A 27,829-nucleotide genomic window follows, 5' to 3' on the forward strand; every position below is an offset into this window, starting at 1 on the left:
CAAACTCCAGCTACCTCGAATCTTGACTCTTATTTATTGAGCTATCTGTTATTGTATATCCTAAAAAATAGATCCGGTATTTAATTATTTATTTACCACATAATGGCGCCCGAATAGGGACTTGCCCTTTCCCCACGCGCCGGAGAAGCCACGCCAGCCCCCTGAACCTCTGCAGCCGTGACGGAACCATACCGTGCACGTGCAGATATTTCTGCTTCAAGTATCCCTCAGGCCCACGGAGGAGACGGAGGTTGCGGTCCAGCATCCAGACGAGGCGGTGGAGGAACGCGGCGAGTCCCGACCAGAGCCCAAGCCGAGAGTCCAAGGTCCGAGGTATCCGGAGGCCCACCCGTAACTGAAGTCCGAAGTTCGTCCGTCCGTCGTCGTAGCAGTCCAGTCCAGTCCGAGGCCTTCCGTTCTTGCTGCCCGGTGAGTACCGTTGCTGGGGTAGTATCTAGACAGGGTCAATTAATTTGTCTCTGGTCCGTGGGTTTGGGTACGCAAATCCAACACGAAGTGTCCACTTAGGTGGATGCGGGTCCTGACGTGTCTCTTTATGAGACCGGTATGTTTCGTACTGTTTCAGCAGTGCATCTAGTAATTCTAGTAAGTTCTGTTCTCGAGAAATTCATGTGTTTCTGTTCTCAAGTATTCCAGGTAATGTTTCTGTCCGAACTGTTATTTTTAAATGTTATTCCATGTGTTTTCAATGTCGTGGTATGAATGTGTTGTTGTCCAGTAATCATCGTGTTCATTGTGTATTGTATTGTGTCTAGACTCTAGTTCAGCCATGCTTCTGTTCTCCAAGTTACGTCAGTTAAAAACTAGAAAAGGTCTGTTAGAAGAAGCAGTTCCTGTCCCGCCTAGGGACAGTCCAGGTCATTTTATGTATCAGAAGCATGGCATAAGTGCCATATTATATCTAGATTTATGGGTCGAGTATACTAAGGAATTAGAAGAGAAATATAGATGGCCTGTATCAGGCACATGGGATGCCGAGTGCATCATGCGAGTAGAAGAAGTATTATGGAAAAAGAAAGCCAGACAGTCACAGAAAGATGCCATCGAGTTATGGCGCAAAGAATCTCATAAAAGAACCGAAAAAGAAATCAGAAAGTCAGAATTAAGTAGAGAATCCTCGGAAAGAGCCCAAGAAAGGGAATTAATCGAAATAGGTGAACGAGTTAAAACCGAACAGTCAGACAGACAGAGGAATGCCCTTATTAAGGGTATGTACCCTCTTCTTGCCGAGGGCTTGCCAAAAGCAACCCCGGAGGCATCCAGTAATTTTCCGCCACCATTAGTTCCGACCAAGCTACGTCACAAACCGACCGCAGCTGATATTTTTCTCTCGTCCTACTTGGACGACACAGTCCCAGAATATGCAAATCCTGTTCCACCAGCTCCTGTAAATAATGTAATTCTTGCTCCTCCAGCCACCGGGGCACCTGTTACAGCACCCGTTACGGTACCCCCGGTCCAGCCTACATTACAAGTACCCGCTACACTGGTCACTCTGCCAACACGAAGAGTATCAGTCGACGATTCCAGTTTAGGGGCCGCGGGAGGAGGTCCTCCTGGAACCCCGCCGCCACACAAACGTGTAATATTAGCCGAGTTACATGAACGTGCGTTACAGCGCACGCCCAAATATCAGTCCGTTGCAGATATCAGGCGAGCTCTTACCGAATGCCGTTATGATCCAGTCCCAGGTGATGATAGTATGGTTATATATTCATTGCGTGTAAGACGGGTGACCGAGTATTTGGACACCCTACCGAATATGAAAGAAGATCTAGACAGAATATATCGTTTCATTCGTACAGGAACAGACCCAGAAAGTGTTGGCGAAGTTATTTCTCTAAGGAAAGCTGAGACCCAGCTCATGCTATTAAAGTTTCTAATTAATTGTTTAATAAGGGAACAAGATTATCCGACTAAAGATCCGACCGAAATGAAAGTCCTGACAAGGTGGAGTGATAATATAGCCGAGGGAAGACACAGGACACTCAGTTGTATAGAGAGTATGTACAAGAAAATACATAAGGAAATAATAAAGTTACACAACAAACGCAAAGCAGCACAAGTAAGCGAGAAAGAAGACGACTCTCCTACCGAAGAGGTAGACGACGAGAATCCCACCAGAATAGCGTATGTAGGTAGAACTAGACTTTCCGACCGACATTCACGTCTAGATTACAAGAAAACTGTTCCTCTTCCAGCACCAGAACAAGGTTCTCTAGAGCAAGTATTTCAAGCTACCGATCACATTCTGAAATCACGAATCGGTTATAGTGAACTTAGTACTATGCATGAACAAGAACTAGCCCGATCAGCAGTCCGATGGGCTACTGATTCTACCACTTTTCCAGACGAGATAGTGGCACAAATGTTTCTGAAACTGCCCCCAGCCGAGCAGCGACTGGTGGGTATGTATATGATCCAGCACCTCATTACACTGTATGAGGGTCAGCATTCTGATCCAGGTCCGTTACATGATGTCCTGAACGAGTTACTCCAGTATAGATGGAAAGGTCTAGGTACGAATTTAATTAGTATCATTCTAGAACAGCGCCACAAATACCGAACGTTCCTGAATCCGCATTTTGTTCACGTCTCACCCCCAGAAAGTAAACCGTTTTACATAGATAGACAGCATCCGTTACGAGAAGTACACCCAGTTAGGATACCAGCTGGTGAAATGCAACGAGTATTTGTTTACACCCCGATTACAAAGATGGAACTCTTAGAGATGAAGAAATTAATTCCCTGTCATGACAAAGATCCAGCAGGGTTCCACCGTGAATTAAAAGACATGCTCCGTATGGGAGAATACACGTATCCAGATATAATTAAAATGTTAAAGGTTCTGTTGCCTGCGGGCACATATGAAAAACTCAAGGAAAAAGAATGGGAGGTGGGAGAGAAAAAGATAGATTGGGCAGCTTTAGAAGCTGAAGAAAATACACGTGTACCAGGTACCGGTCTAGGAGATAAATGTAAAGAATTGCCTGAACTGTTAATACAAGTTTTGCCAAGATTACTAGCCACGAAAAAGGAAGACTGGGATGCAATCTCAGCCTGTAAACAGAAACCAGACGAAGATACTAGTGATTTTTATTCTAGGTTTGAGAAATGTTTTAGCATCAACAGTGGCCTCAAGACGAGTAGCGAGTCATACCCTCATCTTTTTGTTACTAAACTAGTCGAGAATTCAAGTCCACAAGTTAAAAACCGAGTTTTGAAAGTCGAAAGTACCTGGCAAGCTAATACTCCGTCCCAAATGCTTCAGTACCACCAGAATAGAATCAGAGAAGAGCAAGATCATGAAAGGAAACGTATGAAAGACACGAAAATGAAAGTATTAGTTGCACAATCTGTTCCTCAAGACAGTCAGAAGAGGGGTCCGAATCAAGCCAGTCATCCTGCAGTTCCTGTTAAAGGGACCTGCAATTACTGTAAACAGCCAGGTCATTTTATAAACGAGAGTGCAGTTCTGAAACACAACATAGCTACCGGTAAGACTAAAGAAAGACCACGTCCGCCTAGACAAGGACAAGTTTCACAGACTTCTCAGCCACAGAATGCACCACAGACAGTTACAGTACCGCAGCCTATAGCTGCAACACAGCATGTTACACAGCAGATGTACCAGTATGCACAGTCCGAGTATCCAGAGTACCAGCAGTATTCATGAAACAGCCTAGAGAGGGAGGTAGGCTTGCCTCTCATCGAGATACCTGTAGATCAAGAGGGTCCCTATGTTCACAGTCAAGTATTAGGGAAAGACAGAAAGTTTCTGATTGATACAGGGGCAAGTAGGACCACCATTAGCCACGCCGAAGTTCCAGGGGCTCCGCTCTCAGGCTCAAGAAATGTTTCCCTTGGATTTTCAGGAAAGCCTATTGTTAACGAGATTTCTAAACCAGTTACTTTAGAAGTAGGTCCATTGTCCCGAACTACTGACCTGTTACTTACAAATTATTTACAACAAGGGGTGGTGATGGACAGAGTCTCTGAATTAAGCAGAGTACTCTCACCCAGTCAAGAGATCAGGGCTAGATCCAACACCGTTTTTAGCTCATTGCACCATCCCAGTTTCAGAACCTGGCTGTATGCAAAATAGTTCATCACCACCCCCTTTTCTGAATCGTTTTTGGCCACTACAGGTGTGGCAGGGTATACTCAGACATGAGTCCCTTTCTCACTGCTCCATCAGGATTCAAGCAAGCCGGGCCGAAGAGGCTGAAATGCCAGAAACCGGTCCCCGTTAGATTGTCTCCTTTCTGGTGAAGAATTGGCTTGGTAGTTTGGTCTGCCCTGTTCCCATGATGCACTGGGCCAGGGACAGACTAATTTGCATGTAGCCAGGTTCTGAGCTGGGATGGGGCAGTGAGATAAATAACGGTGATGGATCAAGCCCTGATCTTTGGACTGGGTAAGAGTGGTCTGCTTAATTCAGACACTCTGTTCATCACCACCCCCTTTTCTGAATCGTTTTTGGCCACTACAGGTGTGGCAGGGTATACTCAGACATGAGTCCCTTTCTCACTGCTCCATCAGGATTCAAGCAAGCCGGGCCGAAGAGGCTGAAATGCCAGAAACCGGTCCCCGGTAGCTTGTCTCCTTTCTGGTGAAGAATTGGCTTGGTAGTTTGGTCTGCCCTGTTCCCATGATGCACTGGGCCAGGGACAGACTAATTTGCATGTAGCCAGGTTCTGAGCTGGGATGGGGCAGTGAGATAAATAACGGTGATGGATCAAGCCCTGATCTTTGGACTGGGTAAGAGTGGTCTGCTTAATTCAGACACTCTGTTCATCACCACCCCCTTTTCTGAATCGTTTTTGGCCACTACAGGTGTGGCAGGGTATACTCAGACATGAGTCCCTTTCTCACTGCTCCATCAGGATTCAAGCAAGCCGGGCCGAAGAGGCTGAAATGCCAGAAACCGGTCCCCGGTAGCTTGTCTCCTTTCTGGTGAAGAATTGGCTTGGTAGTTTGGTCTGCCCTGTTCCCATGATGCACTGGGCCAGGGACAGACTAATTTGCATGTAGCCAGGTTCTGAGCTGGGATGGGGCAGTGAGATAAATAACGGTGATGGATCAAGCCCTGATCTTTGGACTGGGTAAGAGTGGTCTGCTTAATTCAGACACTCTGTTCATCACCACACCCTTTTCTGAATCGTTTTTGGCCACTACAGGTGTGGCAGGGTATACTCAGACATGATTCCCTTTCTCACTGCTCCATCAGGATTCAAGCAAGCCGGGCCGAAGAGGCTGAAATGCCAGAAACCGGTCCCCGGTAGCTTGTCTCCTTTCTGGTGAAGAATTGGCTTGGTAGTTTGGTCTGCCCTGTTCCCATGATGCACTGGGCCAGGGACAGACTAATTTGCATGTAGCCAGGTTCTGAGCTGGGATGGGGCAGTGAGATAAATAACGGTGATGGATCAAGCCCTGATCTTTGGACTGGGTAAGAGTGGTCTGCTTAATTCAGACACTCTGTTCATCACCACCCCCTTTTCTGAATCGTTTTTGGCCACTACAGGTGTGGCAGGGTATACTCAGACATGAGTCCCTTTCTCACTGCTCCATCAGGATTCAAGCAAGCCGGGCCGAAGAGGCTGAAATGCCAGAAACCGGTCCCCGGTAGCTTGTCTCCTTTCTGGTGAAGAATTGGCTTGGTAGTTTGGTCTGCCCTGTTCCCATGATGCACTGGGCCAGGGACAGACTAATTTGCATGTAGCCAGGTTCTGAGCTGGGATGGGGCAGTGAGATAAATAACGGTGATGGATCAAGCCCTGATCTTTGGACTGGGTAAGAGTGGTCTGCTTAATTCAGACACTCTGTTCATCACCACCCCCTTTTCTGAATCTGTTACTTACGAAGTCATGTCCAGAAAATTTGTTAGGTATTAAGACATTGAAAGAATTAGGTGCAGTTATTTGTTGCTCCCCAGAAGGAATACGTTTGTTTTTACGTGACTTTAAGGGTCACTATGTATTACGTGATTTTGATCCAAGATTATTGAATGTCCCGCAGCATCTATGGGCACAAGGTCCAACTGATGTTGGTTTTATGCAAATCACACCCCATCGTGTGACTCTTAAGCCAGGTGTAGTGTTACCACGAATCAGACAGTACAGATTGCCACCTGAGGCTGTAGCAGCCTTATCCAAAATTATTGACGAGCTCATTGCTCAAGGAGTGGTTGTAGAAACTGACTCCAATGTATGTAATTCCCCTATCATTCCAGTCATGAAACGTACTGATCCAAATGCACCTCCAGTATATCGATTAGTGATTGACCTTCGAGAGCTTAATAAATGTATCATTCCCCAGTACCCAGTGGTCCCAGATATTTCATCCCTATTGACAGCCATTGATTCTGAGGCCACGTTTTTCACAGTCATAGACCTCAAGAATGCATTTTTCAGTGTCCCCATTCATCCAGACAGCCAGTTCCTTTTCGGATTCTGTTTAAATGGAAGGAGCTATAAATTTACACGAGCTCCTCAAGGTTTCACAGAAAGTCCTAGCATTTACAGTCAAGCACTTAAAACTGACACTGCCCTGCTCCAGTATGTCGATGATCTACTGATTACAGCCCGTTCTGAACGTGACTGCGAGCGAGCATCACTTACAGTCCTGTATTTCCTAGCCGAGATGGGGCACAAGGTGTCCCCTTCGAAGCTTCAATTCTGTGTCCAGCAAGTGATCTACTTAGGCCACTTACTGTCCAAGATGGGTAGGCAGTTGACACCTGACCGTATCCAGTTAATAGCGAGTCTTCCTCAGCCCAAGACCCAGAAAGAGGTACGAGCCTTTATCGGTCTCACTTCTTATTGCCGACAATGGATTCCTCAGTATGCATTTCTAGCCAAGCCACTGATACAGTTAACGACACAGGAGGCAGCCGTATCGACTGTCCTCCCTTGGACATCTGAACATACACTTGCTTTTAATGAATTAAAGAAAGCCTTATGCCAAGCTCCTGTTCTAGCAACACCGAACTACAGTAAGCCTTTTACACTTTTTGTCACAGAACGTGAAGGTACAGCATTATCTGTTCTCACACAAGATCAAGCAGGACAATACAAGCCTTGTGCTTATTTTTCGAGCACACTAGATCCAGTGGCCCAGGCTCTGACTGCGTGCCTCAAGTCAGTTGCAGCCACAGCACTAGCTATCAGACAAAGTGATTCCATTGTGTTGGGACACTCCCTGACAGTACAAGTTCCACACTCCGTGGAAGTTCTTTTAAATCGAACACAGACTCAGCACTTGACAATTGCACGTTTAACAGGTTATGAACTGACACTGTTCCAGCCACACATAGAAATCAGACGCTGCAACGTTCTAAATCCAGCTACACTGTTACCGTCAGTTACTTCAAATCCTGCCACACATGATTGTGTGGAAGTAGTTAACACTATGACAAAGCCAAGACAAGACCTGACAGATATTCCATTACCAGATCCCGACCTGACACTTTATGTGGATGGTTCATGTATGAGAACAAGTACAGGAGATCTAGTAGCCGCGTATGCAGTGACTACTGACACTGAAGTTATAGAGACACACCGTATTGACACTCTGTCCGCTCAGGCAGCAGAGCTAGTCGCTCTGACCCAAGCCTGCATACGTGCCAAGAACCTGAAAGTTAACATATACACAGATTCACGTTATGCATTCGGAGTCGTACACGACTTTGGAGTGCTCTGGCAAGAGAGAGGTTTTATGACTTCTCATGGAACCAAGATTCAGCATGGTCTCCTCATTCAAGCTCTGTTAGATGCAATACATTTACCGACAGCTATCGCTATCATGAAGTCCAAAGCACATACGAAAGTCACTGACATTATTTCTCAAGGTAATGATCTAGCAGACCAAACAGTCAAGCTTACAGCTCAGACTCCAGACATTCCAGTTAACATGACACTGACACACACTCCAGATCCGACTACATGTATGACAGTTAAGGACCCCACTCAAGACGTCATAGATATCCAGTCACATGCTACTCCCGATGAAATCAAGAAATGGTCCGAACAAGGAGGGGTCCAGACAGATCAGGGATGGTTGACGAAGGGAAAAACCACATGGTTTCTCCCCGACTCAATGGTTCAAGTCATTATTAATACCGCACATAGTCCTGCACATTTAGGAGAGAAAGCCATGTTAGACAGTATCCAGAACATTTGGTTCAACAAGCATTTACGAGCTGCAGCCAAGCAGAAAGTCCGTACCTGTATGATATGTTGTCAGTTTAATCCAGGTAAAAGTGTCCCGTTGGAACAAGGGGGGTTCCAACCTCCTGACCACCCTTTTGAAGTCCTCCAAATGGATTACATTCAGATGGAGCGATGTCGAGGTTTCAAGTATGTCCTTGTAGTTGTATGCGCTTTGTCCAGGTGGACAGAGGCATATCCAGTCCCAGATTACACTGCCGCGACCACTGCCAAGCAGCTGGTTCGTGAATTTTCCCCCCGTTATGGACTCCCTAGGGTCGTGTATTCAGACAACGGCCAGCCATTCTCATCAGAGATAATGAAGCATGTTTCCCTTCTGTTAGGGTACCAGTGGAAGTTTCATTGTGTACGCCATCCTGAAGCAGCAGGTCTCGTATAGAGACATAATCAGACCCTAAAAATCCGCATCGCCAAAGTCTGTAAAGAGAAAGGTGTAGACTGGCTAGTAGCTTTGCCAGTCGCCCTGTTTTATACGCGCATGGTCGCACATTCCAGATCAGGTCTGTCCCCGTATGAGGTCGTATTCGGCCGCCCCCCTAATATGTGGGGTACACCTAGACCCCGAAGTATTACAGATGTTTCCAGTAATATGCTGACAGATTACCTAGCTTCCTTGATGTCTGCCCTACACTCTTGTCGTTCACAGGTTGCCGCCGCATTCCCAGACAATACCGAGGTGAAACCGCATGAAATCGTTCCAGGAAGTTTGGTCCTTGTCCGAAATTTTGATCGTTCAAGTCCGCTGGAGCCTCGCTGGAAAGAGCCGAAACTAGTCCTTCTGACCACCCGTACGGCCGTGAAGTTGGAGGGCCGTAAGGGTTGGGTCCATCTGTCTCATGTCAAGAAATTTCACGGACTCCGAAACAAAACTTTTAATGACATTTCTACAGACATTTCCTTTCCTAAGGACTGCCAGAACTTTAAAAACTGCCCTATTCTCAAGGACTGTCCCGTTACAAACTTTGATTCCAAGCCTCCCCTGTTAGAGGAAACTCCGCAGCAGGAGTATAAACGTAAGCTCCGGTCTAGTAAAATAAGTCAGCCAGTTTAATTGTCTAAGTCCCCCTCGGGTGAAACGGTTAGACAGGTTTCTGACATGTATGAGATAGACCCCCATAGTGAGAGAGTTAGTCAAAACTCTATCAGATGTATCGTTATTTTATGTTTTCTTCTATTTTTGAGTTTGATGGTTACCTGCACAAGTTATGCATTGCATTTATGTTTTCCAATTTCTCATGTAAATAAGTATTCTAATGCTACAATAGAGCACACATTTAGTGATCTGCCTCCTCACGAGCTGTCCTATCGTCTTGCTATGCGCAATAATACATTCATCAGAATGCTACACTATTCACACCAGACCAGCAATGCCACTAATTGTTGGGTGTGTGGTCGACTCCCCCCTTTCCAGACACCGAAGGGAGTTCTGCCACTCTTTCCTTATCCATTTTCACATAATGGTTCGTGTGGAGCATGGTCCACGTTAACGTCATCCTCAACTGATATGTCCCTTCTAAACAGTACATGTTTTCCAGACAAGCAAGGTCTTTCTCATAGAACAGGGTTAGATCTAGAAAATGAAGTTTATAATCTAGGTAATTATTCTTCGAATTTTATGGTCCTGAATGTTCAGTCTGATACTACTCCAGATTTACCTGCAATTTCAGTACTACCAGTCAAAGGCGAATTATGTGTCCGAAAGAATGGTTCTGCACATGTAGGACATAGTGATTGCACTACTATTGTCGAGTATAGTGACAGTGGGAAATCCATTTTTAAAGCCTCACGTCATTCATATTTTGTTTGTGGTCAGACCGCATATGTTCGTCTGCCCCTCGATTGGGATGGAACCTGTTACATTGCCTTCCTACTGCCACCAGTTTTCCTAGCCCCATCCGATTATCATAGAAACACATTAGACATAGAAGGGAGATCGAGTCCCCGATTGTCGATCAAACTGAAACTACTCTAGAACAGTATCAAGATTTTAATAAAGGATTCTTCTTCTTTATAGGCCCTGTCCAGAATAGTAAGCTAATCCGTAGGTTAACCAGAACCCTTGAAGCAGTAGTGAATGAGACTACTTCTGCTCTAGGTAACTTAACCGAAGAGCAATCTGCTATGAGATTTGTCGTGCTCCAAAATCGTCTCGTTCTTGACGTCATACTGGCCGATAGAGGAGGAGCATGTAGAGTCATCGGATCTAGTTGCTGCATTTTCATTCCTAATAACGCGCCGTCTGTTTATTCAGCTATAACCAGACTTCATAAAATTGCCCATCAGTTACACCAGAATCCAGGCACCTGGACATGGTCCAGTTGGCTCTGGAGTATAATTTCTGCCTGGGGATGGAAAGTATTGTCATTCCTAGGTATAGCAGTAATGATCATTTTCAGTTGCTGCCTCTGTTTACAATGTGGCCCTGCGATTTGCGGCATTTGTGCTACATCCTGTATTCCTAGTCTTAGTCCTAGTCCTAAGTTCTGTTCCAAGACAATTCGAGATGAGCAAATGATACTGTATGAAATGATAGATGGTATCATGAATATTGATGTTTCCTGATGGAAACGTAGTGACAAGGAGGGAATGTGGAAAAGTGAATTTTGTCATGTTCTGTGTCCCTACGTGTTCCCCATCTTATGTTATATGTGCATGATTAATATGCATATGTATTCCCTTATGATCGATTAAAGACGCAATTCTAGTTGTGTCCAACTCTAGTATGCCAGTTTCCAGTTCTCGTGAAAGCTACGAGTATTAGGCCTATGTAAAGTTATGTTGCCACGTTTCACAGTGTGCACGTTAATTCAGTAAAAGTCCCCCTTTCTAGGCCTCAAAAGGGCCCGGACACCAGATTCAGCTCCTGTCTCTTGAACCCTCGCTGAGGAGCGATACTGCCCCCACCTGTATCCCTGACCCTTCACTTACTTCCTGCCTCACAGTGCCCGGCTCAGCCTGGCTCTGCCTGCCAGTCTGCCAAGAGTATGTTATGATTCTAGTTATCAGTCCAGCTCTCCTTCTCTGCATTCCTAAGCTACTGAATCACATCAATAGTTTCAGTCATCGTCTAGCCTTTACGTCTCCATGTAAGAGAAATACTGTATTAATGGTCATTTAATATTCCTCAACTCGCACTACATGTAGAATAATGCATGCACCAGTCTTAGAGTCTGTTAGCCTTTGCCCTGATAACTTTTGGATTCTATCAACATGTTCTCTAAACATGAGATACTAGATAATGTTTAGGTACATGTCGCTCTGACTCTCCAGACTTTCTAGCGCAGAAGTCATAGCCCCCAGTTCCTCCTAGTAACACGTCATTGCCAGCTTGCGCGCACCACTAGGTCAGAGGTCCCGGCTCCTTAGGTAGCCCCCTCCATGTTTCCGCCCCTTTATGACATATTCTGTTACGTTTACATCACATGTCTATGTACACACCTCTTGTTACACCCACTTTATGCCTTATCTTTCGCGACTGCTACAAACCCCGCCCACTGCTACGCCTACTGTATGTACTGCAATGCAATTGTTTTAACTATATATACTTGTGCACTGTTATTAAAGTTAGCGCGCTCATTCCAGATCCTGCCCGACAGCTGTCGGGGCCCCCCTGCCAGGCCCTACCATCCTATTCCCGTGCAGGTTGTCCTGTTGCTGTCCTTTATGCCTGTATTAAAACCTGCAAACTCCAGCTACCTCGAATCTTGACTCTTATTTATTGAGCTATCTGTTATTGTATATCCTAAAAAATAGATCCGGTATTTAATTATTTATTTACCACACATGAACCATCCACATAAAGTGTCAGGTCGGGATCTGGTAATGGAATATCTGTCAGGTCTTGTCTTGGCTTTGTCATGGTGTTAACAACTTCCACACAATCATGCGTGGCAGGATTTGAAGTGACTGACGGTAACAGTGTAGCAGGATTCAGAACGTTGCAGCGTCTGATTTCTATGTGTGGCTGGAACAGTGTCAATTCATAACCTGTTAAACGTGCAATTGTCAAGTGCTGAGTCTGTGTTCGGTTTAAAAGAACTTCCACAGAGTGTGGAACTTGTACTGTCAGGGAATGTCCTAATACTATGGAATCGCTTTGTCTGATAGCTAGTGCTGTGGCTGCAACTGACTTGAGGCACGCAGGCAGAGCCTGGGCTACTGGATCTAATGTGCTCGAAAAATAAGCACAAGGCTTGTATTGTCCTGCTTGATCTTGTGTGAGAACAGATAATGCTGTACCATTACGTTCAGTGACAAAAAGTGTAAAAGGCTTGCTGTAGTTCGGTGTTGCTAGAACAGGAGCTTGGCATAAGGCTTTCTTTAATTCATTAAAAGCAAGTGTATGTTCAGATGTCCAAGGGAGGACAGTCGATACGGCTGCCTCCTGTGTCGTTAACTGTATCAGTGGCTTGGCTAGAAATGCATACTGAGGAATCCATTGTCTGCAATAAGAAGTGAGGCCGATAAAAGCTCGTACCTCCTTCTGGGTCTTGGGCTGAGGAAGACTCGCTATTAACTGGATACGGTCAGGTGTCAACTGCCTACCCCTCTTGGACAGTAAGTGGCCTAAATAGATCACTTGCTGGACACAGAATTGAAGCTTCGAAGGGGACACCTTGTGCCCCATCTCGGCTAGGAAATACAGAACCGTAAGTGACGCACGCTCGCAGTCACGTTCAGAACGGGCTTTGATCAGTAGATCATCGACATACTGGAGTAGGGCAGTGTCAGTTGGCATGTGAATATTGTCTAGTTGTCTCTTAAGTGCTTGACTGTAAATACTAGGACTTTCTGTGAAACCTTGAGGAGCTCGTGTGAATTTATAGCTCCTTCCATTTAAACAGAATCCGAAAAGGAACTGGCTGTCTGGATGAATGGGAACACTGAAAAATGCATTTTTGAGGTCTATGACAGTGAAAAACGTGGCTTCGGAATCAATGGCTGTCAATAGGGATGAGATATCTGGGACTACTGGGTACTGGGTAATGATACATTTATTAAGTTCTCGAAGGTCGATCACTAATCGATATACTGGAGGTGCATTTGGATCAGTACGTTTCATGACTGGAATGATAGGAGAATTACATACATTAGAGTCAGTTTCCACAACCACTCCTTGAGCAATGAGCTCGTCAATAATTTTGGATAAGGCTGCTACAGCCTCAGGTGGCAATCTGTACTGTCTGATTCGTGGTAACACTACACCTGGTTTCAGAGTCACACGATGGGGTGTGATCTGCATACAACCAACATCAGTTGGACCTTGCGCCCACAGATGCTGGGGGACATTCAGTAATCTTAGATCAAAATCACGTAATACATAGTGACCCTTAAAGTCACGCAAAAACAAACGTATTCCTTCTGGGGAGCAGCAAATAACTGCACCTAATTCTTTCAGTGTCTTAATACCTAACAAATTTTCTGGACATGACTTCGTGAGTAACAAATCAGTAGTTCGGGACAATGGACCTACTTCTAGAGAAACTGGTTTGGAAATCTCGTTAACTATTGGCTTTCCTGAAAATCCAAGGGAAACATTTCTAGAGCCTGAGAGCGGAGCCCCTGGAACCTCGTCATGACTGATGGTAGTCCTACTTGCCCCTGTATCAATCAGAAACTTTCTGTCTTTCCCTAATACTTGACTGTGAACATAGGGACCCTCTTGATCTACAGGTATCTCGATGAGAGGCAAGCCTACCTCCCTCTCTAGGCTGTTTCATGAATACTGCTGGTACTCTGGATACTCGGACTGTGCATACTGGTACATCTGCTGTGTAACATGCTGTGTTGCAGCTATAGGCTGCGGTACTGTAACTGTCTGTTGTGCATTCTGTGGTAACTGGGAAGTCTGTGAAACTTGTTCTTGTCTAGGCGGACGTGGTCTTTCTTTAGTCTTACCGGTAGCTATGTTGTGTTTCAGAACTGCACACTCGTTTATATAATGACCTGGCTGTTTACAATAATTGCAGGTCCCTTTAACAGGAACTGCAGGATGACTGGCTTGATTCGGACCCCTCTTCTGACTGTCTTGTGGAACAGATTGTGCAACTAATACTTTCATTTTCGTGTCTTTCATACGTTTCCTTTCGTGTTCTTGCTCTTCTCTAATTCTATTCTGGTGATACTGAAGCATCTGAAGCATTTGGGACGGAGTATTAGCTTGCCAGGTACTTTCGACTTTCAAAACTCGATTTTTAACTTGTGGACTTGAATTCTCGACTAGTTTAGTAACAAAAAGATGAGGGTATGACTCGCTACTCGTTTTCAAACCACTGTTGATAATGAAACATTTCTCGAATCTAGAATAAAAATCACTAGTATCTTCGTCGGGTTTCTGTTTACAGGCTGAGATTGCATCCCAGTCTTCTTTTTCGTGGCTAGTAATCTTGGCAAAACTTGTATTAATAGCTCAGGTAATTCTTTACATTTGTCTCCTAGACCGGTACCTGGTACACGTGTATTATCTTCAGCTTCTAGAGCTGCCCAATCTATCTTTTTCTCTCCCACCTCCCATTCTTTTTCCTTGAGTTTTTCATATATGCCCGCAGGCAACAGGACCTTTAACATTTTAATTATATCTGGATATGTGTATTCTCCCATACGGAGCATGTCTTTTAATTCACGGTGGAACCCTGCTGGATCTTTATCGTGACAGGGAATTAACTTTTTCATCTCTAAGAGTTCCATCTTGGTAATCGGGGTGTAAACAAATACTTGTTGCATTTCACCACCCGTTGTCCTAACTGGATGTACTTCTCGTAACGGATGCTGTCTATCTATGTAAAACGGTTTACTTTCTGGAGGTGAGACGTGAACAAAATGCGGATTCAGGAACGTTCGGTATTTGTGGCGCTGTTCTAGAATGATACTAATTAAATCGGTACCTAGACCTTTCCACCTATACTGGAGTAGCTCATTCAGAACATCATGTAACAGACCTGGATCAGAATGCTGACCCTCATACAGTGTAATGAGGTGCTGGATCATATACATACCCACCAGTCGCTGCTCGGCTGGGGGCAGTTTCAGAAACATTTGTGCCACTATTTCGTCTGGAAAAGTGGTAGAATCAGTAGCCCATCGGACTGCTGATCGGGCTAGTTCTTGTTCATGCATGGTACTAAGTTCACTATAACCGATTCGTGATTTCAGAATGTGATCGGTAGCTTGAAATACTTGTTCTAGAGAACACTGTTCTGGTACTGGAGAAGGCACAGTTTTCTTGTAGTCTAGACGTGAATGTCGGTCGGAAAGTCTAGTTCTACCTACATACGCTATTCTGGAAGGATTCTCGTCGTCTACCTCTTCGGTAGGAGAGTCGTCTTCTTTCTCGCTTACTTGTGCTGCTTTGCGTTTCTCGTGTAACCTTATTATTTCCTTACGAATTTTCTTGTACATACTCTCTATACTATTGAGTGTCTTGTGTCTTCCCTCGGATATGTTGTCACTCCACCTGGTCAGGACTTTCATTTCTTCTGGATCTTTAGTCGGATAATCTTGTTCCCTTATTAGACAATTAATTAGAAACTTTAATAGCATGAGCTGAATCTCAGCTTTCCTTAGAGACATGACTTCGCCAATACTTTCTGGGTCTGTCCCTGTACGGATGAAACGATATATTCTGTCTAGATCTTCTTTCATATTCGGTAGGGTGTCCAAATACTCGGTCACCCGTCTTACGCGTAATGAATATATAACCATATTATCATCGCCTGGGACTGGATCATAACGGCATTCGGTAAGAGCTCGCCTGATATCTGCAACGGACTGATGTTTGGGCGTACGCTGTAACACACGTTCATGTAACTCGACTAACATTACACGTTTCTGTGGCGGCGGGGTACCAGGAGGACCTCCCCCCGCGGCCCCTAAACTGGAATCGTCGACTGATACTCTTCGTGCTGGCATAGTGACCGATGTAGCGGGTACTTGTACTGTAGGCTGGACCGGGGGTACCGTAACGGGTACTGTAACAGGTGCCCCGGTGGCTGGAGGAACAGAAATTACATTATTTACAGGAGCTGGCGGAGCAGGATTTGCATATTCTGGGACTGTGTCGTCCAAATAGGACGAGAGAAAAATATCAGCTGCGGTCGGTTTGTGACGTAGCTTGGTCGGAACTAATGGTGACGGGAAATTACTGGATACCTCCGGGGTTGCCTTTGGCAAGCCCTCGGCAAGAAGAGGGTACATACCCTTAATAAGGGCATTCCTCTGTCTGTCTGACTGTTCAGTTTTAACTCGTTTACCTATTTCAATTAATTCCCTTTCTTGGGCTTTTTCTGAGAATTCTCTACTTAATTCTGCTTTTCTGAATTCTTTTTCGGTTCTTTTATGAGATTCTTTGCGCTATAACTCGATGGCATCTTTCTGTGACTGTCTGGCTTTCTTTTTCCATAATGCTTCCTCTACTCGCATGATGCACTCGGCATCCCATGTACCTGATACGGGCCATCTATATTTCTCTTCTAGATCTTTAGTATACTCGACCCATAAGTCTAGATATAATATGGCACTTATGCCATGCTTATGATACATAAAATGACCTGGACTGTCCCTAGGCGGGACAGGAACTGCTTCCTCGAGCAGACCTTTCCTAGTTTTTAACTGACGTAACTTGGAGAACAGAGGCATGATTTAAACTGGGATCTGGACACAATACAATACACAATGAACACAATAATGACTGAGAAACAAATCATTCATACCACGACATTGAATGACATGAATACACATTGAATGACATAAAAATAACAGTTCGGACAGAATATTACCTGGAATACTGAGAACAGAAACACATGAATTTCTCGAGAACAGAACTTACTAGAATTACTAGATGCACTGCTGAAACAGTACGAAACATACCGGTCTCATAAAGAGACACGTCAGGACCCGCATCCACCTAGGTGGACACTTCGTGTTGGATTTGCGTTCCCAAACCCACGGACCAGAGACAAATTAATTGACCCTGTATAGATACTACCCCAGCAACGGTACTCACCGGGCAGCAAGAACGGAAGGCCTCGGACTGGACTGGACTGCTACGACGACGGACTACGAACTTCGGACTTCAGTTACGGGTGGGCCTCCGGATACCTCGGACCTTGGACTCTCGGCTTGGGCTCTGGTCGGGACTCGCCGCGTTCCTCCACCGCCTCGTCTGGATGCTGGACCGCAACCTCCGTCTCCTCCGTGGGCCTGAGGGATACTTGAAGCAGAAATATCTGCTCGTGCACGGTATGGTTCCGTCACGGCTGCAGAGGGTCAGGGGGCTGGCGTGGCTTCTCTGGCGCGTGGGGAAAGGGCAAGTCCCTATTCGGGCGCCATTATGTGGTAAATAAATAATTAAATACCTGTTCTATTTTTGACTAGATATACAAATAACAGATAGCTCAATAAATAAGAGTCAAGATTCGAGGTAGCTGGAGTTTGCAGGTTTTAATCAGGCATAAAGGACAGGAACAGGACAACCTGCACAGGGAAAGGATGACAGGGCCCGGCAGCTGCCGGGGCAGGATCTGGAATGAGCGCGCTAACTTTAATAACAGTGCATAACATATATATACTAAAACAAATTACATGGCATTCAGTACAGTAGGCGTAGCAGTGGGCGGAGTTCGTAGCAGTCGCGAAAGATAAGGCATAAAGTAGGTGTAACAAGAGGCGTGTACAGGGCGTATACATAGACATGTGATGTAAACGTAACAGAATATGTCATAAATGGGGCGGAAACATGGAGGGGGCTACCTAAGGAGCCGGGACCTCTGACCTAGTGGTGCGCGCAAGCTGGCAATGACGTGTTACTAGGGAGAACTGGGGGCTATGACTTCTGCGCTAGAAGAGGAGACTAAAGTCTGCGGAGTCAGAGCGACATGTACCTAAACACTATCTAGTATCTGATGTTTAGAGAACATGTTGATAGAATCCAAAAGTTATCAGGGCAAAGGCTAACAGACTCTAAGACTGGTGCATGCATTATTCTACATGTAGTGCGTATTGAGGAATATTAAATGAACGTTAATACAATATTTCTCTTACATGGAGACATAAAGGCTAGACCATGACGGAAACTATTGATGCGATTCAGTAGCTTAGGAATGCAGAGAAGGAGAGCTGGACTGATAACTAGAATCATAACATACTCTTGGCAGACTGGGAGGCAGAGCCAGGCTGAGCCGGGCACTGTGAGGCAGGAAGTAAGTGAAGGGTCAGGGATGCAGGTGGGGGCTGTATCGCTCCTCGGAGAGGATTCAGGAGACAGGAGCTGAATCTGGTGTCCGGGCCCTTTTGAGGCCTAGAAACGGGGACTTTATTCTGAATTAACGTGCACACTGTGAAACGTGGCAACAGAAGTTTACATAGGCCTAATACTCGTAGCTTTCACGAGAACTGGAAACTGGCATACTAGAGTTGGACACAACTGTAATTGCGTCTTTAATCGATCATAAGGAAAACATATGCATATTAATCATGCATATATAACATAGGATGGGGAACACGTAGGGACACAGAACATGGCAAAATTTACTTTTCCACACGTTCCCGCCCACTTCGACCACTGGCCACAACCCTTTGTGAAACACCCGCCCCCCCAGTTTTTTCATCCCACTTAAACCCCTGGGATTGTGGCTGCTAAACTAGTATAACATAACAAAACACAGCCTGGTTGTTACCTATGCGCGCCTCAGCCTCACTCTCTGGTGTAATTTCTAATATATATATATATATATATGTTTCACTCGTCTTCGCTGCTTCATTGTGCTTGTGAGAAAGTGTCAATCATATTTACACTGGAAATGTCACTCATGGCAATCTGAAACGTTGCCAGCTATGACATCCCTTAGCAGCGCCCATGATGCACAGTGTGTCTGGCCCCTCCCCACCCAGACATCCATCCTTCCATGCGAGGACAAGGCCCCAAAGGAGCATCTACAAGTTTAAAAATGCCCACCTGGCTCTTACCTGTAAACTTCCGGCCCTGCTTCCCTGCTGCCTTGCTCCTGGCATGACTAAGCCGTCAGTGCTACAGAACACTTTATAAATCAAATCAATAAAGGTGGCTTTCTCTAAACAGACTGCTGATGCGCCTCGAGGTGCAGCAAACACATATATTTATTTTCACGTGCATGGATCAAAAGTCAGGGCCGACTTGCATGATGCAGTCCCCCACCTCCCTTGGGGGCAGCTCCCAGGCCGTGTCGTACGTGTCCAGGAGCTTCTTAGAGGTGCTCTACTGCTTGAGCAGCTTCTCCATGTCCTCGCTGCGCTGACCCCCTCTGCCCACCTCTCTGGGGGTATAGAATACCACCTGGTAGTAGGCGTACTCCTCCTGGACGGTGGTGAACCCCCGGGCACATTGACGTGCTCGGTGGTGAGTATGGCCTGGAGCTTGCCCGCCCAGCCTGCAGGGCCTTCCGGCCCTGGCGGTTCAGCTTCATCTCCACGTAGACACCCAGTCTTGCGCCGCTGTCGCAGAATGCCAGGTGCACGCGTTGGCCTATCATTGGTGGCGTGGTGAGGTCAGCGGGCGCCATGTCGCCTTCCGGCGGGGATGGGGCTTCAGCTTGAGCCCGCCCTCAGTGGAGCCGAGCTATTCCAGCCGCCGGCCTGTGGGCTGCGGGGTGCCTCCTCGGGCCTGCGGGATGCAGGGTGCCTCCTCGGGCCTGCGGGGTGCCTCCTTGGGCCTGCGGGCTGAAGGTCTCAACCTCGTCCACTGCGCTGAACTCGGCCTGGTACCTGCGCTGCAGCTGCAGGCGGTCCCAGCACCGGCTTCATCTCGGTGAAGAGGCGATGGCTCAGGCAGCATTCGTCAGCCAGGATGGTGGCCAGCTTCTCCTCGCAGAGGACGGCCCTCTGGAGCATGCGGGTCACCTCCTGGTAGGTCCCCATGTCCAGGCTCTCCAGCAGCCTCCCGGCCAGGGCTTGTAACACCTCGGTGGGCAGCAGGCCTGGCGGATAAGGTGGGCCACCTCCGGGGGGTCTGTGGGGGGCCTCCGGGCAGTCTGTGGGGGCCTCCGGGCCGCGGACAGCCTCCAGCAGCTGAATAGCGCAGCGCTGCACCCCCTTGCTCTCCGTGGCACTCTTGTCCACGGGCAGGTCCTCCACCTTCAGGCCCTCCAGCAGACGCTGGCAGACCTCCTCCAGGAGATTCCGGATGAACATCCGGGCGCCGGGGTCATGGGCCAGCATCAGGAGGGAACAACAGCAGCCATCCTGGGGTAAAAGAGTCTCCCTGGCAGAGCGAGCATAAGCAACACTGGCAGCACCACAAGTCACAACACCAACCAGAACAAGGCAAGATCACCTGGGCGTGTATACAGAGGAAGGGTCTTTAATCTACATGAGGAAAGCAAGATCACCTGTGATTCACAGGCTGGGCGTGTCTACAGAGGCAGGGCCTTTAATCTACCTGTAGAAAGCAAGATCGCCTGTGCTTCACCAGGCTCTTACACAGGCTGGTCGTGTCTACATGTGTAAAAATGTCTAAATAATAGAGAATAGGAAAATATACTGCATTACGCTGCAGCCTTTATTTTGTTGCATAATTTAGTCAACACTGCAGCATCATTTTATCTCTCATTGCTGCATAATTCGAGTGGCTCCAAAGCCATGGCTCCCCGATGAAGAGCAAATATGACTGGAAATGCATTGGAGTAATGAGCGTTAAGAGAATGTATAATCAATGAAGAGAATTGAAATGAGAATTTAAATATAGATGAAGATTTCATTAAAACCAATGAAGTGAAACAAAGAAAATATTGTGATTATTCAAACAACCTCAGTGGAGGACATAAGGAGTGTACACTTAGGGGGATGCAACCAAGAGTTATTGGGAGCACAACTTTAAATCCTTAATATTGGACGTACCCGTCACCCCTGGAGCACCTCAAGAAAACTATGGAGCTTCTCCCAAACATCCCTTTTAACAAGGAACAAAAGTGGTCACTTTGTAAGCGTTTTGCCCTGTTTCAGCTAGGTGTAACCCTCAATGAATCTGCTTCTGTTTATGACCGCTTGTGGGAGACATGTAAAAACAAGTCTGTCCACGAGGCATAATGTGTAACTGTTTTTTTGTATATTTATTTGCAGAAGGTCTTTTAGAAGGTATGCATGCCCCCACCTCCCTCATGGGCAGCCCCCACGCCTCCTCGTAGACGTCTACCTCCTGCTTTAAGGTGCTGTTCATCCGCAGGACCTTGTCCAGGTGTACGTGGCACCGAGTGCCCTGGCCCAGCTTGTCGGCTGAGTAGAAGACCACGAGGTAGCACACTGTTTTCATGGGTGGGGCTGAAGCCCCCTGGGGCACTGACGGACCCCACTCTGAGGATGGAACTGAGCTTCGCACGGCCTACCAGCAGCGCTTTCTTGCTTCTGTGTTTTTTTTAAATTTCAATGTAGTATCCTACCTCGCAGCTGCGTTCCCCGATGACCAGGTGTGCGCGCTCTAAGTCACTCTCCGCCTTTCTCTTGAGTCCCGTAGAGGTCTGCGCGACCTCCCCGTCATCGCTCATTGGTTGTGCAGCATGTGTTTGGTGAGCCTCAGACCCGGTGATTGGTACTGAGACTGGGAATGCTGCTTCCTGGTCAGAAGATTTCTCAAGGCCGTCGTCCTCTTCCACCGCGCTCAACTGCACCAGGTAGCCGCACTGCAGTCGCAGGCAGAGCCAGTGCCGACCCCGCACCAGGGTCTCCTTCTCTTGCAGGAGGCTGAGGCTCAGACCGGCCTCATCGGTGAGGAAGGCCGCCAGCCTCTCCTCACGGAGCAGCACCTTCCGCACCAGGTGCACCACCGACAGGTAGTCCTTGGAGCCGATTAGCCTCCTTGCAAGGGCCTTCAGTATCGCCGAGGGCAGCATGTGGCAGCCGGAGGATATGCGGGTTGGAACACGCAATGATTTTTTATAAAAAGCGAGAAAGGAAAGTTAGAAGTCTTAGATGACTGTGGAAGCAAGGAGGAAAAGGAATATGGCGGGATGCGTTGAAAATACAAACAAAGTGAGTACGTAGGAAGGACAGATTAAGGGGTCTTGTTAGAACACAGAATGAGGGGAACGATTTGGGTGGAAGTTATAGATGGATTAACTTCTGAGTGGGGGCGAGAAACATGGTGGTCAAATCAATGCTGTGTACAAATAGAGGGAAACCGTTCAATAAGGACTTGCGTTTAATAGACAAGGGTAACGTTTTTTAATGCACTGAGAACTACAATATTGTGTTTCACTAGGTAATGATGTTATTTTTAATACTTGCAGTTAAATCCCTGACGAAGGGCTGAGAATGCGCCCGAAATGCATTGGATGAAGGATGTTTTTTAAATGTGTCCGCCGTGCTGCAGGAAGAAAAGGCCTTTGGCAAACTGCAGCATATGTAAAGCGAAATAAGCATTTGAGTGTCGCATATGTGATTGTTCACTCACACTTGAAGTATTTTGAACATTGGATGAATTAAGACAAATAAACATACAGATTCATTTGGAATTAAACAGAGTTATCGTTTGTTTAAATTGAACCCGCTGTGCGTCCGTCTAGGAGCGTTAAATACGCTCCATTCTTGAGAGATGAATTAACCCTGGTCGCAAGGCACAACCACAGCATTCGGGCTGCACGCAAAAGAATGAATAATCCAACGAATGGACATAAGTGCAAATATCAAATAGGATAAATGTTGGTGTGCATTTCGTCATTGTTTTGTGGAATAGCCGCAGGAGTCCGCCAGCAGGCGGGCCCACCTCTTTGGGGTCGTGTGGGGCCTCCAGGCTGCTGACGCTCTTTTGCAGTTGGCCCAGGCACCACTGCACATCCTCGCAGGCCGGCTCCTCATCCGCCTCGTCCGCCCACAGGTGCCTCAGCAGCCGCTGGCAGGCCTCCTCCACCAGGTTCCTCATGTGCACCCGGTCAGTGGCGGGTATCGGAGGGGGGGTCGCTGCAGCCATGCCCAGGGTAGAGCAGGGAGCCTCGAGTCTGGAGTATGTAAAGAGCAGCAGTGTCCGCACAGGCAGAGAGCAGCAGTGTCCGCACAGACAGAGAGCACAAGTGAAACCAGAGAATGGAGTGGTGCACCACCCTTTTGTGTAAGAAGATTCTTGTACAGTAAGTCTTAGTCTTTGTTAAGTTGTCTTTGACAGTCTTATTGAAAAGCAAATCCAAAATAAAGTGTCAGCCAACTCGTTTCGTTCATAACAATGAACTTCTTCAGGACCGTGCATTTCAATATGAAAATATATAAGTTTATAGACACGGACATACAAGATTATGTGCATGGCACAGAACATAAGTGACACAGAGGTGAGTATGGAAAACGGGGAAACAGTGAGGGTGAGGTGGTGTGGCTCAGGTCAGAGAGATAATCAGGGGGGAAGCAAGACTGCGGTGAGGGGTGAATAGAGCAGGGTGAGTTTGTAGGAAGAAGGAAAGACACAGTGGTTTAGATAATGAAAACATGGTGCTTGTATCCGAGCATCATTAGACTTGTATAATTTGTTGTCACTACAATGGAAGCTGCCTACAGTGCATGGCCGTAGTTTGAGGTGTGTTGCCCCGAGCAGCATCCTGAACATGGCACCCAGATAAAGAGCGTGTTAGACTTGGGCCTTAGGGCAGGTTCACCCCTAATCTTTTTGCTTTTATTTGTGACCCTGTGTAGTGATTTTTGGGTCTCTGCGCACTTTTTCCCTGTGTCCCAGAGTAAAGTGTGTGCGTGTAGTATGGCTGGCCTGCCCTCCCATAGGAATGCATGGGGAATGTGTGTGTCCCTGGTAGTTCCTGATGTGTGGGGAGTGCAGGCACGAGTTTGGTATGTGTGAACTCGTGAGAGCGAATGCTGCAAGATGGTGTCTGCGGCATGTATGTGTCTAGAAGGGAAGTGCTACTTCTGGACATTGATGTATGTGTGCAGTGAGGGTACTGGGGCGTGATTGACTGGAGCTGGCTGGCATGCCAGGCTCCAGGAAGTCTGGATGGGTCTGCCCGGTGGTGAGTGTGAGATCAGCATGAGTGATGTGTGGGAGGAGTGCACCTGGGTCCTGGATGGGCTGGGTTTTCCCCACACAATGCTGGCTCCGCCCCCCTGTGGTTTGTCTAATGACCCAAGCCCTGCCAGTGAATAGAGAGGGTGGTTGAGGTAAACAGAGTACTCAAGAACCAGCTGCGACTGGTTTTCCCCCCACCCTGCACCTCCTAACAAAGGATTTCTCTGTATAAAAATGGGGCTGTGTCCCCACAGAAATGGTTCTTCTTGTGGATCCTTGCCAGAGGGGGCTGTTGCTGCTGCTGGGGCCAGGAGGACCACCACTTGGCTTGTCTCCCTGCCTGGAGACCCAGTGTGCTGGCTCTGGCCCTGCCTTGCCCCTCTGCCTGCCTCCAGACCTTTCTGGAGCTTTGCTGTGCCTGGAGGCGCTCTGATTTTGATTTATAGCGCTAGGCGCGCTTTTATTGCCTTGAAGCACTGAGGGCGCTTCTCCTTTGCTCCCCGAGCGTTTGGGGCGCTTGATCGTCCTTGCCGGTGCCCACCCGGCATTGGAGCCGATTTGCCGATTTCCGGCGTAGCGAGTGCCACCTCGCTTTATATTTGTATTTAAGGCCGGTGCCACCCTGCATTGCCCCGTGGTGTTTATTTTATTTTCGAGCCGGTGCCCACCCGGCATTGCCCAGGAGTGTGTGTTGCCCCTGCCGGGCCGCCGCGCTGCCTGCAGCGACCCGGAAGTCCCGCCTCCTGACCCCCAGGGCCGCGCTGCCATTGGCGGCCCCGGCGGAAGTCAGGCGGCGTGCTGTGGAGACGGGTCCAGGCGGGAGCACGAGAGGAGCAGCCGGCGTGTGCTGCCCGAGGCTCCCGATCGAAGGGAGAGCCCCGGGACGAGTGAAGAGGGGCCCCGCAAGGAGACCGGCAGAAGAGTGCTCCTCCGCCCTGCAGGCCCAGAAAGACACCCGGTGAGTGCCTGAAAGGGGAGAGGGGCGTCGGGACACATTGTCGGTGTCCGCCCCTCCCCCATAGCGCGACCTCGCACCCGTAGTTGTTTTAGGGCCACGAGGCTCTGGGGGCATTTTTCTTGAGTGCAGAGTCCCCCGTGAGGGACTCCAACGCCCCCCATTTGTTCTGTGGGAGCCACGAGGCTTCCAGGTGCCAGTTCACTTGTTTAAGAGCCCAGCGAGGCTCATTGCCCACATCGTAGTTAGAGCCCTGAGAGAGGCTCTGGGGCATTGTCATTATTTTGAGAGCGCTGAAGCTCTACTTGCCTATTTGCCTTGCGAGCCCTGAGAGGCTCTAGGGGGACACAGGCAGCTAGTTGGTTGTAGCCCCGAGGCTCCCACGCTGTGTCTCCCCACCTTTGTTCTTGAGCCCACGTGGCTCCAACGTTTGCCTACCTGCTATTTACAACTGTCCAGCACTTAGTGGACAGTTGCTACGTTTAGGCTTTTGTGTGCTGTGCTGCCTGCGCAGCCTTCCCTGACATTGAGACTCAGGACATTCAGCCCCTTGCGAGGCCAGTTGGCCTGAGGGACCTTTCTAGTGTTGTGCCATGTGCACCCTGCGCAATTTATGATTCACGTGCTAATTTGATTTCTGCGCAAATGTTCTACCTGCACCTCTGAATGTGTTTTGATGTTTCATGTGCAAATGTTTGTTTTTACCTTTGCTAAAAGTGACCTGCTTAGGTAATTTTTTATGTTTTTATCCCCTTGGCTAAAAGTGACCTGCTTAGGTGATTCTTTGTTCTTTTATTCCCCTTTGCTAAAAGTGACCTGCTTAGAGGAATGTTTGTTTTTACCTTTGCTAAAAGTGACCTGCTTAGGTAATTCTTTATGTTTTTATCCCCTTGGCTAAAAGTGACCTGCTTAGGTGATTCTTTGTTCTTTTATTTCCCTTTGCTAAAAGTGACCTGCTTAGAGGAATGTTTGTTGTTACCTTTGCTAAAAGTGACCTGCTTAGGTAATTCTTTATGTTTTTATCCCCTTTGCTAAAAGTGACCTGATTAGAGGAATGTTGATGTTTTATTGCCTTTGCTAAATGTTACTTGCCTGGGTGATTATTTTAGGTTTCCTTCCCTTTGCTAAAAGTGACCTGCTTAGGTGATAGGTTTTCCTTCCATAGGTCCTGATGATAAGGTCCTAGTTCCCTGCGTGATTTCCCTACAGTGTTTAGGGTGGCGTAGGAGGTATTTTCCCGTTACCAGTAGTTACTGGTTGTATGCTACATTAACTATTTTCTGTGTTACAGTCATTATATGTTTATGTGCCAAGTGTTATTTCCAAAAAGTGCATACCCCTGACAGTGGTCCAGGTGGCCCTGTCCTGTAAATAATCCCTTGTAAATCTTGCCCGTGCCTGTTGGCACATTGTAAAGTGTGTGTGTTATCTAATGTGTTTTTATTATTATAATACAAAGGCTATTTTTGATATAACCTTGTGTGGAGTTTCCTTTGTGGTGGGCCTTTGGTTGTTGTCGCTGGGGTGCGCGCGCAAACGCTTTACACATCGCCTCCGAGATTAGCCTTGCTGCTCGCGCCACGTTACCTAGAGGGTGAGCGGGGGTTATCTTGGTGTGTGACTCCCTTGCCCTGACCTTGGAAATGGTGGTCTCTGACTGACCTTGGCGCAAGCCTTGGCCAGCCAGAGGTCCCGTTTCTAACATTGGTGGGTCAGCGGTGGGATTGGACTTGCGTTTGCGCTGTACCACAGTGGCGACAGGCCACACTTCAAAACTCTGCAATTTTAGATAACCACATTTTGGGGATTATTGTTTTTTAGGGAAGTTCAGTTTTGCTTCTCCTGAAAGGTGTCATTTTGTAATTTCTGTTCAGTACATTTGTTCCCCGCCCTGCTTCCAGAGTTTGGTACCTGTGTCACTTGTGGTCAGGTTGAGAAAATCAGGGGTGGTAGAAACTGCCTTACCGGTCCGAGGGGAGGGTGTGTGTGAATGAGTGGTGTGTTACACTGGACAGTGGAGTGCAAGTTCTCTGAGATAGGAATCTTGCTGAATTTTGTAATTGTGTACTCCTGTGTAAGCTCAGACCCCCAGGTTCCCTGTGTCAAACTCTTCTTGAGAACGTCCGCCAAAATGGAGCCTGTTTTTGATCTCTGTTGTCTTTTTAGGTACAGTAGGTCAGAGCTGGTCAGATTCTGTGAAGAGGGAGGCATGGAGGTGAGTGAGTCGGATACTCAGTCCCAGCTTAGGGACAGCCTGATCCAATGGCAGAAGGGTCAGTGGGATCTTGAGTACAGTGAGAGAGAGAGGGCCCGGGCCGCACGGCATGAGGGTGGTGAGTCTGTGGAGAGCCCTGAAGAATGTGAGTTGTATGATGATGACAGTGGATGGGTATCAGCAGATAGTGAGGACCCCATAGATAGGGAGTCCCTTGCTGGGTCCAGTGTCAGCGCCCCATCCCTTTCCCTGTCCCTGTCCCCAGAGGAGTGGTTGGATAGGAAGGAAGAGAGGGCCTTGTTCAGGGAGAGTAGGTTATCCCCTGAGTGTAATTGTAATTGTCTGGATTCCCCAGGGAGGGTGGAGTCCAGTGGTGGCAGCTTTTTTAATATAAGTGTAGACAGTCCCACTCTCAGTTCCCCGAGTATGTTGCCTGCTTCCCC

General features: G+C 47.4%; 3 protein-coding genes across 3 annotated transcripts; 2 read left to right on the forward strand and 1 right to left on the reverse strand.

Annotated features, from left to right (window-relative positions):
- The first annotated feature begins 1,006 nt into the window (after nt 1-1,006).
- Nucleotides 1,007-3,697, forward strand: LOC147666032 (uncharacterized). The gene has a single exon (XM_086949315.1). It carries the CDS (start codon nt 1,007-1,009, stop codon nt 3,695-3,697), a length of 2,691 nt encoding a protein of 896 aa, XP_086805441.1.
- A 3,734-nt stretch (nt 3,698-7,431) lies between these two features.
- On the forward strand, nt 7,432-9,300 carry LOC147666033 (uncharacterized). The gene is made up of 2 exons (XM_086949308.1): nt 7,432-8,394; nt 8,896-9,300. The coding sequence occupies exons 1-2, from the start codon at nt 7,432-7,434 to the stop codon at nt 9,298-9,300; spliced, it is 1,368 nt and encodes a 455-aa protein (XP_086805434.1).
- Nucleotides 9,301-13,965: 4,665 nt separating this feature from the next.
- LOC147666034 (uncharacterized) lies at nt 13,966-16,883 on the reverse strand. The gene is given in 2 exon segments (XM_086949316.1): nt 13,966-14,621; nt 14,624-16,883. Coding segments are annotated over 2 exon segments (2,916 nt in total).
- Nucleotides 16,884-27,829: the final 10,946 nt, after the last annotated feature.

This window comes from Lissotriton vulgaris, unplaced genomic scaffold, assembly GCF_964263255.1.
Source record: "Lissotriton vulgaris unplaced genomic scaffold, aLisVul1.2 SCAFFOLD_303, whole genome shotgun sequence".
Classification (NCBI taxonomy): Eukaryota; Metazoa; Chordata; class Amphibia; order Caudata; family Salamandridae; genus Lissotriton; species Lissotriton vulgaris.

Excerpts from the sequence above, each read along its gene's own strand:
- LOC147666032 (XM_086949315.1), top strand. The coding sequence starts at position 1,007 with ATGCGAGTAGAAGAAGTATTATGGAAAAAGAAAGCCAGACAGTCACAG.
- LOC147666033 (XM_086949308.1), top strand. The coding sequence starts at position 7,432 with ATGACAAAGCCAAGACAAGACCTGACAGATATTCCATTACCAGATCCC. Across the intron at positions 8,395-8,895 it reads TCAAGTATGTCCTTGTAGTT|GTTGCCGCCGCATTCCCAGA; the intron begins GTATGCGCTTTG and ends TGTCGTTCACAG.